At 27.0% G+C, this 15,035-nt stretch overlaps 1 protein-coding gene across 1 annotated transcript in view; it reads left to right on the top strand.

The window, feature by feature from the left end:
* LOC136080700 (uncharacterized) overlaps positions 1-12,687 on the top strand; it is a 123,260-nt gene extending 110,573 nt beyond the window's left edge. Inside the window, exons 10-11 of the mRNA XM_065797689.1 lie at positions 12,149-12,385; positions 12,489-12,687. Of these exons, the coding sequence (XP_065653761.1) occupies positions 12,149-12,385; positions 12,489-12,562 (311 nt within the window). The 3' untranslated portion in view covers positions 12,563-12,687. The remainder of the gene's footprint in view (positions 1-12,148; positions 12,386-12,488) is intronic.
* Positions 12,688-15,035: the final 2,348 nt, after the last annotated feature.

The following is a 15,035-nucleotide window of genomic DNA, read 5'->3' as shown; positions in this document are numbered from 1 at the left end:
TTGACACTAGTCGCTTGGAATGCCAGAATTGGTTGAATAATCTTAGTAAGACAAAAAAATCGACTTTATTTTGCCTCCACCATGATAGGGGATACCCATTGCGCCAATTTGCCATATCTTTCAAGTATGTCATTGAATCATCATCAAGCGTAGTTGTACTTGACACATCAACATCAACAGCATTGTCGTTGGTTTCAATTGCTGTCATCATGTTATCGAGAGACTCCCACAAGCCCGTTGATTGTGTTTCTGGTGTAGACTCCGTCACTGAGTGCTGAGACCGAACTGGTTATGGTTCTAAACCTGGTACTGCTTGAAGTTCATTGAGTAATTCATGAAGCTTTAATAAGTTGGCTGCCAGCTTCTCATATAAGTTGGCCGCCAGCTTCTCAGGTTGCTTGCTGTAAAGTGACTTATACCTGGGATCTACCAGTGTTCAAACTGCATCTGGCTAAACCTAATAAAATATTACAGAAACTATTTAACGAGTTCAACAAACTAGTTCAAAGGATATAGATGATTAGACGTTAATATATTAGTTAAGTATGACCATGGTCCTTAATGCAATTGAAGATAGCTTTGGGGGAAATAGGTAACTAAAAACTTGTGCGTTATTAATGACAGTGAATGTCGCAAAAAAGCATGATAAAACACTGAAATAAGCACTTCTATACTGAGTCTCAGTATATGTGTAATTATTTATGTAATCTTGTCAAAAGAAGGAAACCTTCTTTCTAAAGATGCCACAAGTCTCCGCGCCAGTCAAACTCCAAAGCCTCTATTTGCAATATCACTGATAAAATCTTGCAATTTCTGGTGTAATCCATGCGGAGTTAGTATTTTCATAAATAGCGTTGGGTAACTTTCACCACACAACTCCCTGCTAGCCTGTTCAAAAGGAGTTAAAATTTTTATTTAACCCTTGGCGAGTTTTCAATCATTCATAGTAAGATTCTCCACCTTACCAGTTAATGCAACTTTGGCTAATAAGGACGCTTTCTCTTCCAAAAGGTTTTAAATCATGTATTAGAAGGAATTCCAAATCGTTGATTTAATCATTATGAGCCCACGTTCATCTCTTTTTAGTTATCTTTGTTGTAATATGAGTTAATTAGAATAATACTGGCATACAATTAATACTACTTTAAGTTTTTAAACAGAAAATCCATCTGCTGCAGTAATTATTTTATTTTTTTTTATTTTTTGTCGTGTAAAAATATTACAATAACCAAATATATTTTTCAATTTTTACATTAATAACTACAGGACTTCAAGAAGATCATGAGAGTTTTGTCATGAAACCATTTAAAATACATGGTAAATTTTTAATAAAAATACAATGTCTGTAGTAAAATAATAATACACCTTTATTCAGAAATATTTAAAAACCAAGGTAAAATGTTAAAAAGCCATGATTAAATGTTAAACCAAATAATAAACAAAATAAAACAACAGCAAACAAAAAAATAATTAAAAATATATTATGATATTTTTAATTAAAAATATAGTTTTTGTTTGAATGAAGCAAGAGTCAGTTGAGTAGGAAAATTAAAATTTGGTAAGACTATTTTTGTTCCAGAGATAAGAACCTCGATAAGAAATAAAAAACTGGTCTTTGTTTTTACCTCAAAAAGGGGCAATAAGGTTATTTAAATAATGTTATTAATTCGAAGATTATATTTGTTTTTAGGTTTCATACAATAAAGATTTTATAATACATTTGGCAACAAATTTTTTCTACATCTAAACATGAAACATAAAATATTAAAGACATTTAGTTGATATACATTTGAAATATTCATTTCTTTAAAAAGTTGTTTCGTATGAAAAAGCAGCAAGCGAGCTGTGTGTTTTGGATGAAGGTAAAGAGATTTAAGCTTTGATCAATGAGTGCTTCGCCATATAATATTTGCGTAGTTTAAATGACAATATATAAATAAATAATATAACTGTGTGTAATGGTGTTTACTTAATATATTTCCTGTTTTTTAGAGAATTTCGATGCATTTAGCAATTTCATTGGAGGTTTTATCAATATGATCTCTCCAAGATAGATTTTAATCAATATATACTCCAAGAAACTTAGTGACTTTTCTATTTTTGTTTTTATGTTATCAATTAAAAGGTCCGGCATGATATGAGGCAGTTTTTGTTTTTTTGAAGGTGGATAAAAAAGTGTCCATTTACATTTTTTTCTCTATTTAGAGACAATCTATTTTGTTTAAACCAAACAGAAGCTTTTCTAATTCATTTGTCATATAAGTAAAAAGCATGTTAATATCTTTACGAGACAAAAATAAATTTGTATCCTCTGCAAATATATTGTTGTTGTTAAGTTTGACGATTTATGAAAATCATTTATGTATATTAAAAAAATAAGTGGACCAAGTATGGTTTCATGTAGATGAATATAACATGTATTCATGAATATTACATGTTATATTCATTAATAGATGAGATAAAGAATCTTTATTGCAAACAATTTGTTTATGGTTAGTAAGATAACTTTCAAACCATATTTTTATCTTTAATACCATATGATATTAGTTTTTTTTAACAGGATTTGATGATTGACGATATCAAATGCCATAGACCAGTAGTAGGGAACCTGCGGCTCCGGAGCCGCATGCGGCTCTTTTGTTAAAAAAATGTTGCTCTCATATAGATTTACAATATTAAAAATTTTAACTTCTTTTTTTTATTACTTTTGTATTTTCTAAAGAAAACTTTTACAAAAATGAATAAGAAAATTACTTATTTTCCCCCTACCCGTCCCCACATATATTTATGCCCTATTTTATGTCTCTATATTTTCTAGTTTTTCATATATTTTTATGTAGTATTCTTTTATGTGTCTATTTTCTCCAATTTTTCAAAAATGAAGAAGAAAATTAATCATTTTTGAAATTTTTTTGCACATATTTTTTTGAACTATATGCCTATTTGCCAATTTTTTCAAAAATGAAAAAGAAACATATCGAGTTTTTTCGAGTTTATATTATATATAACAAACTTATTTTAACTATTATTTATTTTGACTTTCAATTATTCAAATATACTTTGTAATTGTAATTTAATTTTAGCTTTTTTGATTTATTAAGAATGGTAAAATAATTATTGTTTATTTTAGCTTTAGTAATCAGTTAAATTTTTTAAATTTTTTTTAACGCATTAAGACTAATGCGTTAGATAGATCATAATGAGCACCAAGCACCAAAAAAAGAAAAGTTGCGGATGAAAATAGAAGATTTAATAAACTATGGACTGAAAAATATGCAGTTATAGAAAGTAATGGTAATCCTCTATGTTTAATATGTTCTGTGAAACTTCAGAATAATAAATCAAGCAATGCTGAACGACATTTTAAAGGAAAACATAAAGAATTTGTTCAAAAGTATCCCGAAGGTGAATGCAGAAAAAAAGCTATTAATGAATTGCAAAGAAAACAACTAATTCAACAAAATTGCTTTTCAAATATATATATTTCGGATCGACCACAACTCAATCCGGCTTCGCATTATCATTGCAAATTGAAAAAGCTGGTAAACCACTTACAGATGGTGAGTTTTTGAAGGATTGCATGTATACTGTTTCTGGAATTCTATATACTGATTTTAAAAATAAAAATTTAATACTATCAAAGATTAAAGATAAACCACTCTCGGCTTGAACCGTAAAGGAACGAATTTTAAATATTGCAGAAGAGGTTTTAAGTATGAAAATAGAAGATATTAAAACGACTGAATTTTTGTCCCTTTCTATTGATGAATCTGTAGATGTCACTGATATATCTCAATGTTGCGTAATGGTCAAATACTTAACAACTTCCGGTGTACAACAGCAACTTCTTGAATTGTTGCCTATGAAGGGACAAACGAGAGGGGAAGATATCGCAGAACCAGTTTTAAAATGGTTGGAAACAAAAAAAATATAAACATTGAGCGTGTAGTCAGCGTTGCAACTGATGGAGCACTTGCTATGATTGCAAAAAACAAAAGCTTTATCAAACTATTTTCCAATCATATTTCTCATGAAATTTATCTCATTTTATTGTATTTTATATCAGGAAGCTTTGGTTGCAAAATCTTTAGGAGCAATACCACAGCTAATAATGTAATGTAATGTAATGGAAGTCATTATTTTTTTTTTTTTTTTTTTTTTTTGTTCATTTAACAATATTCTCTGGTAAAAGTGTCGTTGGTACATAATATATAAAGAACACGGAAACTCGAAGAGGATCATAAGATCCTGTCACCGAGAACTGTTTAACAATACAAAAATTATAAACCAATTATTTCAAAAAAATATAAAATAAAAAGTAAATACCGTTTAAGATAACCTTCATACAAATAAAATAACCTCAATTATAAAACACCGTTTAAATAAACAATAAAAAAATAAAATCAAATATTTAAAATTAGTAAATACCGTTTTTATGAAAACCGTCATACAAATAAAATACCGATTAAAAAAACAATAAAAAATAAAAACAAATATTTTAAATTACATTTAGAAGCACTTATAAAATGCGGTAGTGGTGTAGTGGTAAGAGCGCTCGCTTTGTAAGCGAGAGGTTCGTAGTTCGACTCCCACCACGCCCCTGGAAGTACCGCGCTCAACTTAGTTTCTCCGCGCAGCGGCCTTGCTCGGCAAGGTTCGTGTTTCGGAGTTAAAGAGTTGAGAGAGGGTTGCACCACGAATAACGACTAAAAAAAAAATATTAAAAAGAAAAAAAAAAAAAAAAAAAAAATGAGTATCCTCCTCGACTGTAGTGGCCCCCCTCGGGCCTTGAGGAGGTGAATAATCTAAAAAAAAGAAAAGAGATCAGAAGAACTCGAAAATATTTTCTATTGAGAAAATAACTTTTTTCAGTTTGGATTTTGAAAGAAGAAAAATTCCAACTTTGGGAAAAATCAAAATTTTTTAAAACTATTTGGTTCCACAAATAAGCTCCGCGATAAGATATAAGAGACCTTCCAAAATTTTTATGCGAATAATGTTGATAAATAAAATTGTCATTTCTTAGATCATATTTGTTTTTGGGCTTCATTGCATATAAATTTTGAAAAGGTATTGGAGCTAAGTTTATCTTACATTTAAATATAAGGCAAAGAGTGTTAAAAACATTTAGTTGGTTTATATTAAGAATACTCAATTTGAATAAAAGTGGTTTTGCATGAGTAAAACGATCTTTAAATTTATTAGTCGTGCTTGACGCTTCTGTTGCCGATAAAGAGGATCTAATTGACATTTTTTAGCACTGCCCCATGCGATATTTGAATAATTTAGATGGCATTGAATAAGTGAATAATAAAGTTGAATTGATGCGTGCCTATTTACAAAACTTCTCGCTTTATATAGTACTCCAATATTTTTTGAAACTTTGTTGCGCAAGGTTTCAATATGATTTTTCCACGTAAGGTTTTCACAAATAAAAACACCAAAAAAAGTATAACTTTTGATTGTTTTATTTGAATATTATCTATATATATTTGAGGCATATCATTTGGCAAAAGATGTTTTTGGATTTTGGATGAAATAGAGTCCATTTAGTTTTTTTCTATGTTAATTGATAACTTATTAGACTTAAACCATTTTGAAATTTTAATTAGCTCTATGTTCATGTCATTAAATAGTGTTATGATGTTATTGCTAGACAAAAAAAAGTTTGTGTCATCAGCAAACATTACTGTTTTTAAATTTGAGGCATTATAAAGATCATTGATATAAAGGAGAAAAAGAAGTGGTCCTAGTATAGACCCTTGGGGTACACCACATGTTATATCTAGTAAATTTGTTGTAGAGGATACATCATTGTGCCGATAGTAAATTTCATCCGAGCAAAATTGTTCAATCACAGAATCTTTACAGCATTGTTAGAATAAATGGATTTTATACTTAAAGAACTAGATACATTCACAGCTGTACGTTGGTTGTCAAGAGGAAAAGCTTTAAAATAATTTTCTAAATGCTTAAGTGAAATAACTTCATTTTTAGCTGCTAAATATTTTAATGAAGAACATTGCAATCTATTAAAGAATTCAGAATGGCTGCAGAATTTTTACTTTTTGCTTGATATGACAGAACATTTTAATAAACTTAATCTGAAGATGCAAGGAAAATGAAATATATCTGCCCAGCCACTGGAAGAACTGATTACTTTTAAACAAAAATTACAGTTATTTCAAACGATAATTTAGGAGACTAATTTATATATTTTAATAATTTACGAAACTTCAGGATCAATATAATTTCAGAAGCAGTTAAAGGTTGATCCTAAACAATTTTTTGAGATAACAACTACAATTGTTCACCAATTTCCAAGCAGAATTCGTGATTTTAAAAAATATTAGGATTCATTAAAGTTTGTAATACTGCCATTAAAATGCAATTTGACATTGATGGAGTTAAATGCATTTCCTAAAATAAATATTGCAGACTAACACTTGGAGCCTGTCGAGATTCGGAATAAAAATATCAGGGCTGATAAATTTGAAGTAATGATTGCACATATCGCCATCTATGAAGAAAACATCAAAGGTACGCCACAGGATATCATATTCCAATGGTTGACTTCACTGCCAAATACTTATATAAATTCCAAAAAACTTGCTTTTAGTCTATTAACCATTTTTAGTTCAACGTATAATTGTAAACAATTTTTTTCATCGATGAATTTTATTAAAAATAAATACCGAAAAGGTTGACAGATGAAAGTAAGCAGGCACTACTACAGTTGCATTCAACAAAATATCAGCCAAATTTAACCAAATTATCGAAAAAAGTTCAACTCCAGAAATCACATTAAACTTCATTTCACCAATAATAATTGTTGTTAACTATACCTTTTTCTATCTTTTTAATATTATATGTGAGTTTCATTTTATGACTTCAGGTTTATAAAAAAAAAAAATTTTAATTTTGTATTTTTGTGGCTCTTCATTACTATTTTGAATTTTTTTCAGCCGTTATGGCTCTTAGGTTAAAAAAGGTTCCTGACCCATGCCTTAGCAAATCAATAAACACTCCTAGTTTAAAGCAAGAGTCTTTAAAAGAGTCAGTTATGTTGCGCGTAAGTTAAAGAATGGCATGCTCGGTTAAATTAATTTTTAAAAAACCAAATTGGTTTTAATAAAGAATTTTATTTTCATCAAGATAAGAGTAGACTCAGTTGTATATTATTCTTTCTAAAATATTTGAAAAAGCTGGAAGAACTGAAATCGGGCAATAATTTTTTATATTTGTACGATCCATTAAAGATTGGAGTTACTTTTGCTATTTTTAGTTAATCTAGAAAAGACCCTTGTGCTTCGGATGCTCTTCAGATTTTATAAAGAATATCTTTTATAACATCGTAGTTATCATCAACAATATTTGTGTTAGTATCAACATACCCAGTAGCTTTACTTTGTTTAAATGACTTAAAAGCAGTCTCAAATTCATTAAAAGTTAATTTTAAAATTTATATTAGAGCTTGTTGATGTTTCGAACTCGTCAACAGATTTATCTTTAATAAATGAAATACTATCGCTAAATTTTGTCCCGATGGTGGTGAAAAGCTTGTTAAATTCAAATTCAATATCATTTGAATTTTTTATTAATTTAGTGTCAATTTGTATAATATTTGAGAGAAAACTTTTATTTGGTTTTAGTTTTTCAGACACCTTTTTTATGATTCGCCAAACGCGTTTTAAGTTGTGGTTATATTTATTAAGCAAGTTTGAATAGTAGTTTCTTTGCATTTTTGCGAAGCATTTCAAGTAACTTTTTATAAGTTTTATAATTTTGTTTATGTTTTTCTGATTTCAATTTTAGGTATTTATTGTATAGCTTCTGCTTAGTTTTTGAAGATTTGAAAGAGATGACATTTCTTTACCGCTTAAAACTATTTTAATTAAAGCAAAACTAAAATAGTTCGCTTGGTAAAAAGTTTTGAAAAAATTGTCGTAGATTATGTTGATATTATCAAGTTAATATAACCCCAATCTATAAGTGGTTATTTTTATCTGAAAGAACTTAAATTATTATTGTTGATAAGCCGTTTTTTTATAAAAACCTTTTCTGCTTTTCTTTTTTTAAATTAACACATAGAGAAAAATAAATTGGGAAGCGATCGGAAACATCGTTTTTTATAATTTCTTTATTTAGTGACTTATTAAAACAATCGGTTGTTAAAATGTTATCAATTAATGATGATAAATGACTTGTGGTTCTAGTCCGGCGATTAGTTATAGCTATTGTTCCAGTTTCAAATAAACCATTAATAATTTTGATTTTTATAATAATCAAAGGAGTTTATGTTGAAATCCCATATCAAGTAATTTTTATTCTTTTCAAGATCAGTTTGCTTTATTATGTTTTTTAATAAAAAATTGCCAAAGTATTCATATTTTCCAGTTGGTAGCCTGTAACAACAGCTTATTAGTGTATTTTTTGAACGCTTGATGATAAGTTCTATTGTTAAAATCTTTTTGTTTTTGTCAGAAACTCACATTTCGCTTCGAACTTTATACAAAAGGTTACTTTTACCAAAAAATAAAACTCCTCCTTCTCGCTTATTAGTACTTCGTTTTAAAATTGCTGGATCAAAACCTGTGAGATAGAGATTTGAGTTATTTTTAAAATCTGCTTGTAAACACCAGTTTTCACTAAAACAAATTAAATTAAAAGAACTTTCAACTTCGCTAATAAAATTTAATAAGTTTTCAAAATTCTTTATTAAGCTACGTACATTAATGTGGACTGCATTAAGATAATCACTTTTATTATCGCTTTTTAAAATTTCGCCCACGATAAGAATAAATATAAGAGGTTTCAAATTCAGGAGAATTATTTTCATTAAAATAATTAGTATGCGGATCGGATCCGTTGACTAAGTGTATGGGTTTCAAATAAATTATCTTTTTTTCAAAATCATTATAAACTGATTCCATTTTCGCTATAATTTAGATTTGGCAATAAATAATAGTGTGCGACAATTTAAAAGTCATTTAGGAAGACTTAGTAATTAACTTATTGCATACCACTTAAGCATATAACGTATATTTAAACATAACGTAAACAAATTCTAAGACTTTACTGCTAATATTGTTAAATATAAACCCTTTTACTTCATACGGGTAGAAATAAAAACATTCTTTGTTACTTTCATGAAAATAATTAATGTCTTTGATAATGTTTCCGTGCAATGAAAAAACGTTTTTATCAAAAATAGTTAAATTTTGAAAACCGCTTACCTATGTCATAATTAATCAATCTGATGCCATAATTATTCAATGCAAATAAAGTTATGTAAAAATATATATCAAAAAAATTTAAAAAAATAGATTATTACTTTTTTTGGAATTCTAATCCCGAACAATACGTTTGTAGGATAAGATATATGCGAATTTACCAGCTTCTCTTTCGATTTTCATTTTTTCACGTTGAGACTTTCGTATAACACTCGTTTCCCTACAGTAATCTTCTTATATGAAAATGTTTTTACCTTTTAATTTGGAAGAGTAATTGAGAATTTAAGTTTTATCTTTAAAATATAGAACAGATACCAGAACAGATACCAGTTTTTTAATTTCCATGGAAAACGTATAAAACAAACTTATGGAAAAAACGTAGAATTTCAATTGGTATTTGAAACACGTTTTCGTGTGAAAACCATATTACATGAAAGCGTGTTTCAAATACAAAAAAAAATATTGTGTAAGAAAATTTTCTTACACAATATTTAGAATAAAATTAAAAGCTATAATGCACCTAAAACTTTAAAATTTGACTTTACAACAATATTTAGTGCATGCATATGTATATACATACTGAAAATAAAAATAAAAAAAAAGCAAAAATAATACATGTAGTATTATGCAATAAGTGTATTACATACAGTGATAAAAAAATTGAAATAGATTAAGAATTAATCTATTTCAGTTAAATAGTATATATAAGTTTGATATTTAATAACAGTATATATAAATTTGAGAATTAATAACTTCAAGCTTGAACAAATTTAAAAAAATCCTTAATACAAGATACTATTATAAGTACAACATAAAATATCAATATGTAAATATTATAAATTATTTGTTAGTTATGATAACTTGTAACACAAGTCATATATTTAATGGTCCTAACTTTCTTTTAAAAATGTTGTAGAAAACATCTAAACAAATAAATTCCTAATTTTTATACGATCAAATTTATTTAACTTTATAATTAGTAAGAGGGTCGAATAGCAAAACAAAGGCAATTATATATGATGAAAATCTAACTCTAACATTTTACGAAAAACTTTGGTTATCTACAGACAAAACTTTTTTGTTGTTTGACTTTGGTCTACGTTATCAAAACTACGCGAAATAATGAACTCAGAAAGCAAAAGTTATTTTTTCTGATTATGCTTAAATCGCTCTTTTTAATCACCTGAAACTTTTAACATCTCAAACCTTAACAAGACTGATGATTTTATTAAACTTGCTGTCACGTAATGGAAAATTTTATCTGAAAGATGTGGGCATTTATTTCAGGTTAAATAATGATCAACAAGCTTCCTATAGGATCCAAATTATAAACAATGAGATCTAAATGATAAACAGAAAAATTTTGTTTTGGATTTTGACGATACAGCATTATGCATGAAAAAAATCAGAAAGTAGGCATAAAATATCAACACATGTTACAAAGCATTTCACAAGTTATACACATGAATAAATAGTCACGCTGATTAAAGCCTAGTTATGAAAAGCACTTTGTTACAAATTTGTTATATTAGAAAAATTTGTTTCAGATTTACTAGAAACAGATTTCATCTGGAAAAATTTTTTTTTAAGTGTTCTTTGAAACCAAAGATTAAACGGAGAATAATTAATTCTTTTTTTATGAAAAAGAGAAAAGTTAGTTTTTTCACACTTAAGGGATAATTTATTTGCTATGAATTGGATGTTCAAATTTTCGAGTTCAATATTCATAGTTTCAAATAAAGTCTTTGCATCAGGATGATTTAAAAATAAATTCGTATTGTCAGCATACATAATTGTAGATATTTTTTTGGGAAGCTTTATGCATATCATTAATATAAATTGTATTTATGATTGTAAATTTATTGATTGTATTATTGTTAATTTAGTATGCATGAAGTTTGCTATGTTTTTGATTTTAAAATCATTCCTAATATATTTAAAGCAATATATTTTTATTGAAAAAGTTTAGTTACTTTAGTTCTATTTTTTTATTTGATTTGAAACCTGTTTTTTTTTTCATTATTTGAAACCTGTTTTTTTTTTTCACTATTTGAAACCTGTTTCTTTTTTTCATTGATTGAAACCTGTTTTTTTTTCATTATTTGAAACCTGTTTTCTTTTTTTCATTATTTGACAAAATGTTTATTGTTATAAAGTATTAAAGTATATTTTTTAAAATATAAAACTATTTCTAAATATTTTTTGCGAATTTATTTAAATCGTTAAAGTTTCTATTATAATTTTCAGATATTTTATAATAAAAGTCATTAAATAAAGCTAAATGTGATTTAAAACAAATTTAGACTAAATTAAAAAATTGAATTTTTAACGAAATTAAATTAAAACTTTAAATATCAACCCCCAATATTTTTGCAGATCAAAACATTTTAAATAACCACAAATATTTTGTTAATTTAAATATAAAGAGAAGTTTATATGATATAACTATAAAGATAAGTTTTTTTTGTGTGCTATTTGGCATAAATACATTGACTGGCAATAGGAATAGCAAGAATTAAATGTAAATATATAGACTGAGGATAATAGTTTGGTCAGTGTTTTAGTCATGACTAAAAGTCATAAAAGACAAGTAAACTATCTTTTCGTTAAAAAATATTGACTGAATTTAAATCATTTGTAAAACATTATTGATCAAGTTGAAACTGTTTAAAGCACTTTCTGCAATACTTTTTTCCTCCATAGTGGCATTATTAAATCAATCTATTTTGGTTGACAGTCACAAGATGTTTCAACATTTAGACACATAGATTATCCTATATTATATCGATTAGGCGCCAAAATATAAAAACAGATTTTTTTTTTCGATATTATTTTAGGCTCATATATTATATAATACACGCGCAAAATATCTTGGTAAAGTACTTGAATATTTTAGAGAAAAAATGTTTTTTTAGGGTTAGATGTACGTATTGGTTCTGTTCTTGGTCACCACTCAATAACTAAACAGCTATATGCTATCCACCGAAACCAAAAAACATATATGATGTTTTGTCAGATAAATAAAAAATGGCTATCGTTGACTAACCAACAATTTTATGATACGGCTTTTAGTTTTATTGATGCGACAAAGCGGAAACATTTTGAAGGCAGTTATGATCAAACTTACACTTTTGGATCAAACCAATGGTTAGGTAAAAGAATTTCTAGAATGTTTGTTTTTATCGCATTACGCATATGCTTGCATATTTTTTATTGATTGCTATAACCATAATTATTTGTTTTGTAATTAATTAGGAAATGCTGAAGGTTTGTTTTTTCGAAAGTTTAATAATGAGACCTGGAAATTAAGATTCGAGTGGTCTTATTAATGACCGCCATGTATATTGAGAGTTGTTGTTCGCATGTACAAAAGTGTAGATATTTGGTTGCGTATTTGCTTTTCACACATTTTATGTATAATTGCTTTCCTTGTCGTTTCTCTCTCCTTTTCTCTTTCTCCATATATATATATATATATATATATATATATATATATATATATATATATATATATATATATATATATGTGTGTGTGTATATATATATATATATATATATATATATATATATATATATATATATATATATAAATTTGTACCTAAGTATGTATGTATGCATATATGTAAACTAAATATATATTATTATAAATTATTTATATATTATTATATTTATATAATATATAATACACCAAATGTAAACATACTTAAGTTTGAATTTTAAAACTTTTAGCTGTAAAACGAGATTTTTCATATAATTATTTTTAAGAATAAATATAGTTTTACTTCTGCGACGTTGTTATGTTGATATAACGCTGATATTGAAGAGGGTGTATTTTTTATTCGTGTTATATGTTGTTTAAAGTTTGAAAATATAAGTGTTCAGTAACTCAAAAATAATAAAATTTGTGCCAAGTAAGATATAAGTATTTTAAGCTTTTTTCTATAGAAAGAGGGTTGTTAAATAAGAAAATGGTCTCTAGTCACGGCAAGCTTTTTTTTTTAATTCTTTAGGTAAGAAAAAAGCATTTTTTTTTTTTTTTTTATAATAAAATATGCTGCAAATTAAATTGCATTTCCTTAATTTTTTTTATTTTTTTTATTTTTACGATTGCAACTGTTTTTATTTTAATTGTAAATAAATCTTAAAACTGTATTCCTTTCAAATTTACGTAATGCCACAAAAAGTTACCCCTATTTAACTGAATAATTTAATCAATAATCTGTTATAATAAAGCCTGTTGACAGCTACAATTTTAACAGTAAGAAAAACAGCAACATTATTTGATTTTATAATTTTTTACTACGTGTTCATAAATATTACAAAAAAGCGAATGGTTATTTAAGTCAACGCCTTATTCAAATATGCTATACGCGCGTAAAGGTATGAAAACAACGAAATTACCTTTTCTAATACAGTTTTAAAGATTATAATTCTTTATTCCATAAAAAAACAAACTTAATTAATAAAATTAACTAACGAATTGACTTATTACAAAACTAGTTATTGAATATTGTATTGTCATCTAGCAAGAGTATATATTAGAGTTGTTGTACCATTCCGGAAAAATAAAATTCTCTCGGAAGGATATTGAGATCAGGATTTTTTTTTTTTTCTTACCAAATTTTACGAAACAAAAAACACCGTGAATGTTCATTTTGCAAAAGTTCTTACGAAATTTAGCCTTTTGCAAGTTGAATTACGAAATGAAACTACGAAAGTAGCGGAACTTACGGAAGTCGCACTTGCGAACTGAGCTCTTTTGCTTAACGACGCACAGTGAGTCAAAATCCATAAAAAACGGCAAAATACCCCCCATAAAAAAAGTATTGCTGGAAATTAATTAATTTAATTATAATGTTACCAAAACCACTAAAAGTCAATAATTAACTTTTTTGTGAACAATTTTCAAGGTTTCACTAATTTATACGCCTTTTTCCGAGACTTATTTATTTTATTTTATTTATCGGAAAACTCGTTCAAAAAAATCTAGCTTTTGTGTCACTCTTTTAAGATTGACATGGGTAAAAACAGTTCAAAATATAATTTGAAGTCATATGTTTAGGATGTTTGGCAACTACTAACAACATTTTTGACAATAAATTTTGTTTTTAGTTTTTCATTACTGAGATCTCAAAAATGTGTCATAAATTGATTTTTTAAAATTAGTTTAATTATGAGTTTAGTTTAAAAACTAAACGATTCCACTAGATTCCATGGTAGTTTTAATATTTTCCCATTAATAGGTATATATGAAAGCAGAAAAAATAAAAATCATGTGCCCAAACTTGCCCCAATTAAAATAAGACCTTTCAAATACTTCGGTTTTTTTTTGTTTTTTTTTTCGTTTTTAAACAAAACTTGCCGTATAAAGTAGCGAATATTAGTTCATTGCTTTCATTCATTACGCAAATTATACATTTAGTTCCTATTAGTAAAAAAACTCATGCTCATGCAGATGGTGCTAATTATCAAACCTCAAAAACCAATATATGCAACGTTTGATGGCATAGTGCTTGTTTTAAAATTAAAACTTGTGTATAAAATAACTTAAAATAGTTTATTGCTTGCATTCAACATGAAAAGAATACATTTAGTTCCTATAATTTAAGAGTTAGGAATTAATCATGATAACTTACTCGAGGCTCTTCTACGTGAGTTTTGTAGACTGGAGGGTCTATACTATGAAAGTATTGAAAAACCTGAAATGATAAATCTAAAGAAAACTCTAATAATATTTAAATGTAAATTCCGATCAAAGTTGCGGAAGTATGAAAGAACCTTCTCTAGACTTTTAGAACACGA

This window comes from Hydra vulgaris, chromosome 05 (genome assembly GCF_038396675.1).
Source record: "Hydra vulgaris chromosome 05, alternate assembly HydraT2T_AEP".
Taxonomy (NCBI): Eukaryota; Metazoa; Cnidaria; class Hydrozoa; order Anthoathecata; family Hydridae; genus Hydra; species Hydra vulgaris.
This window is presented reverse-complemented; position numbering and strand designations above follow the sequence as displayed.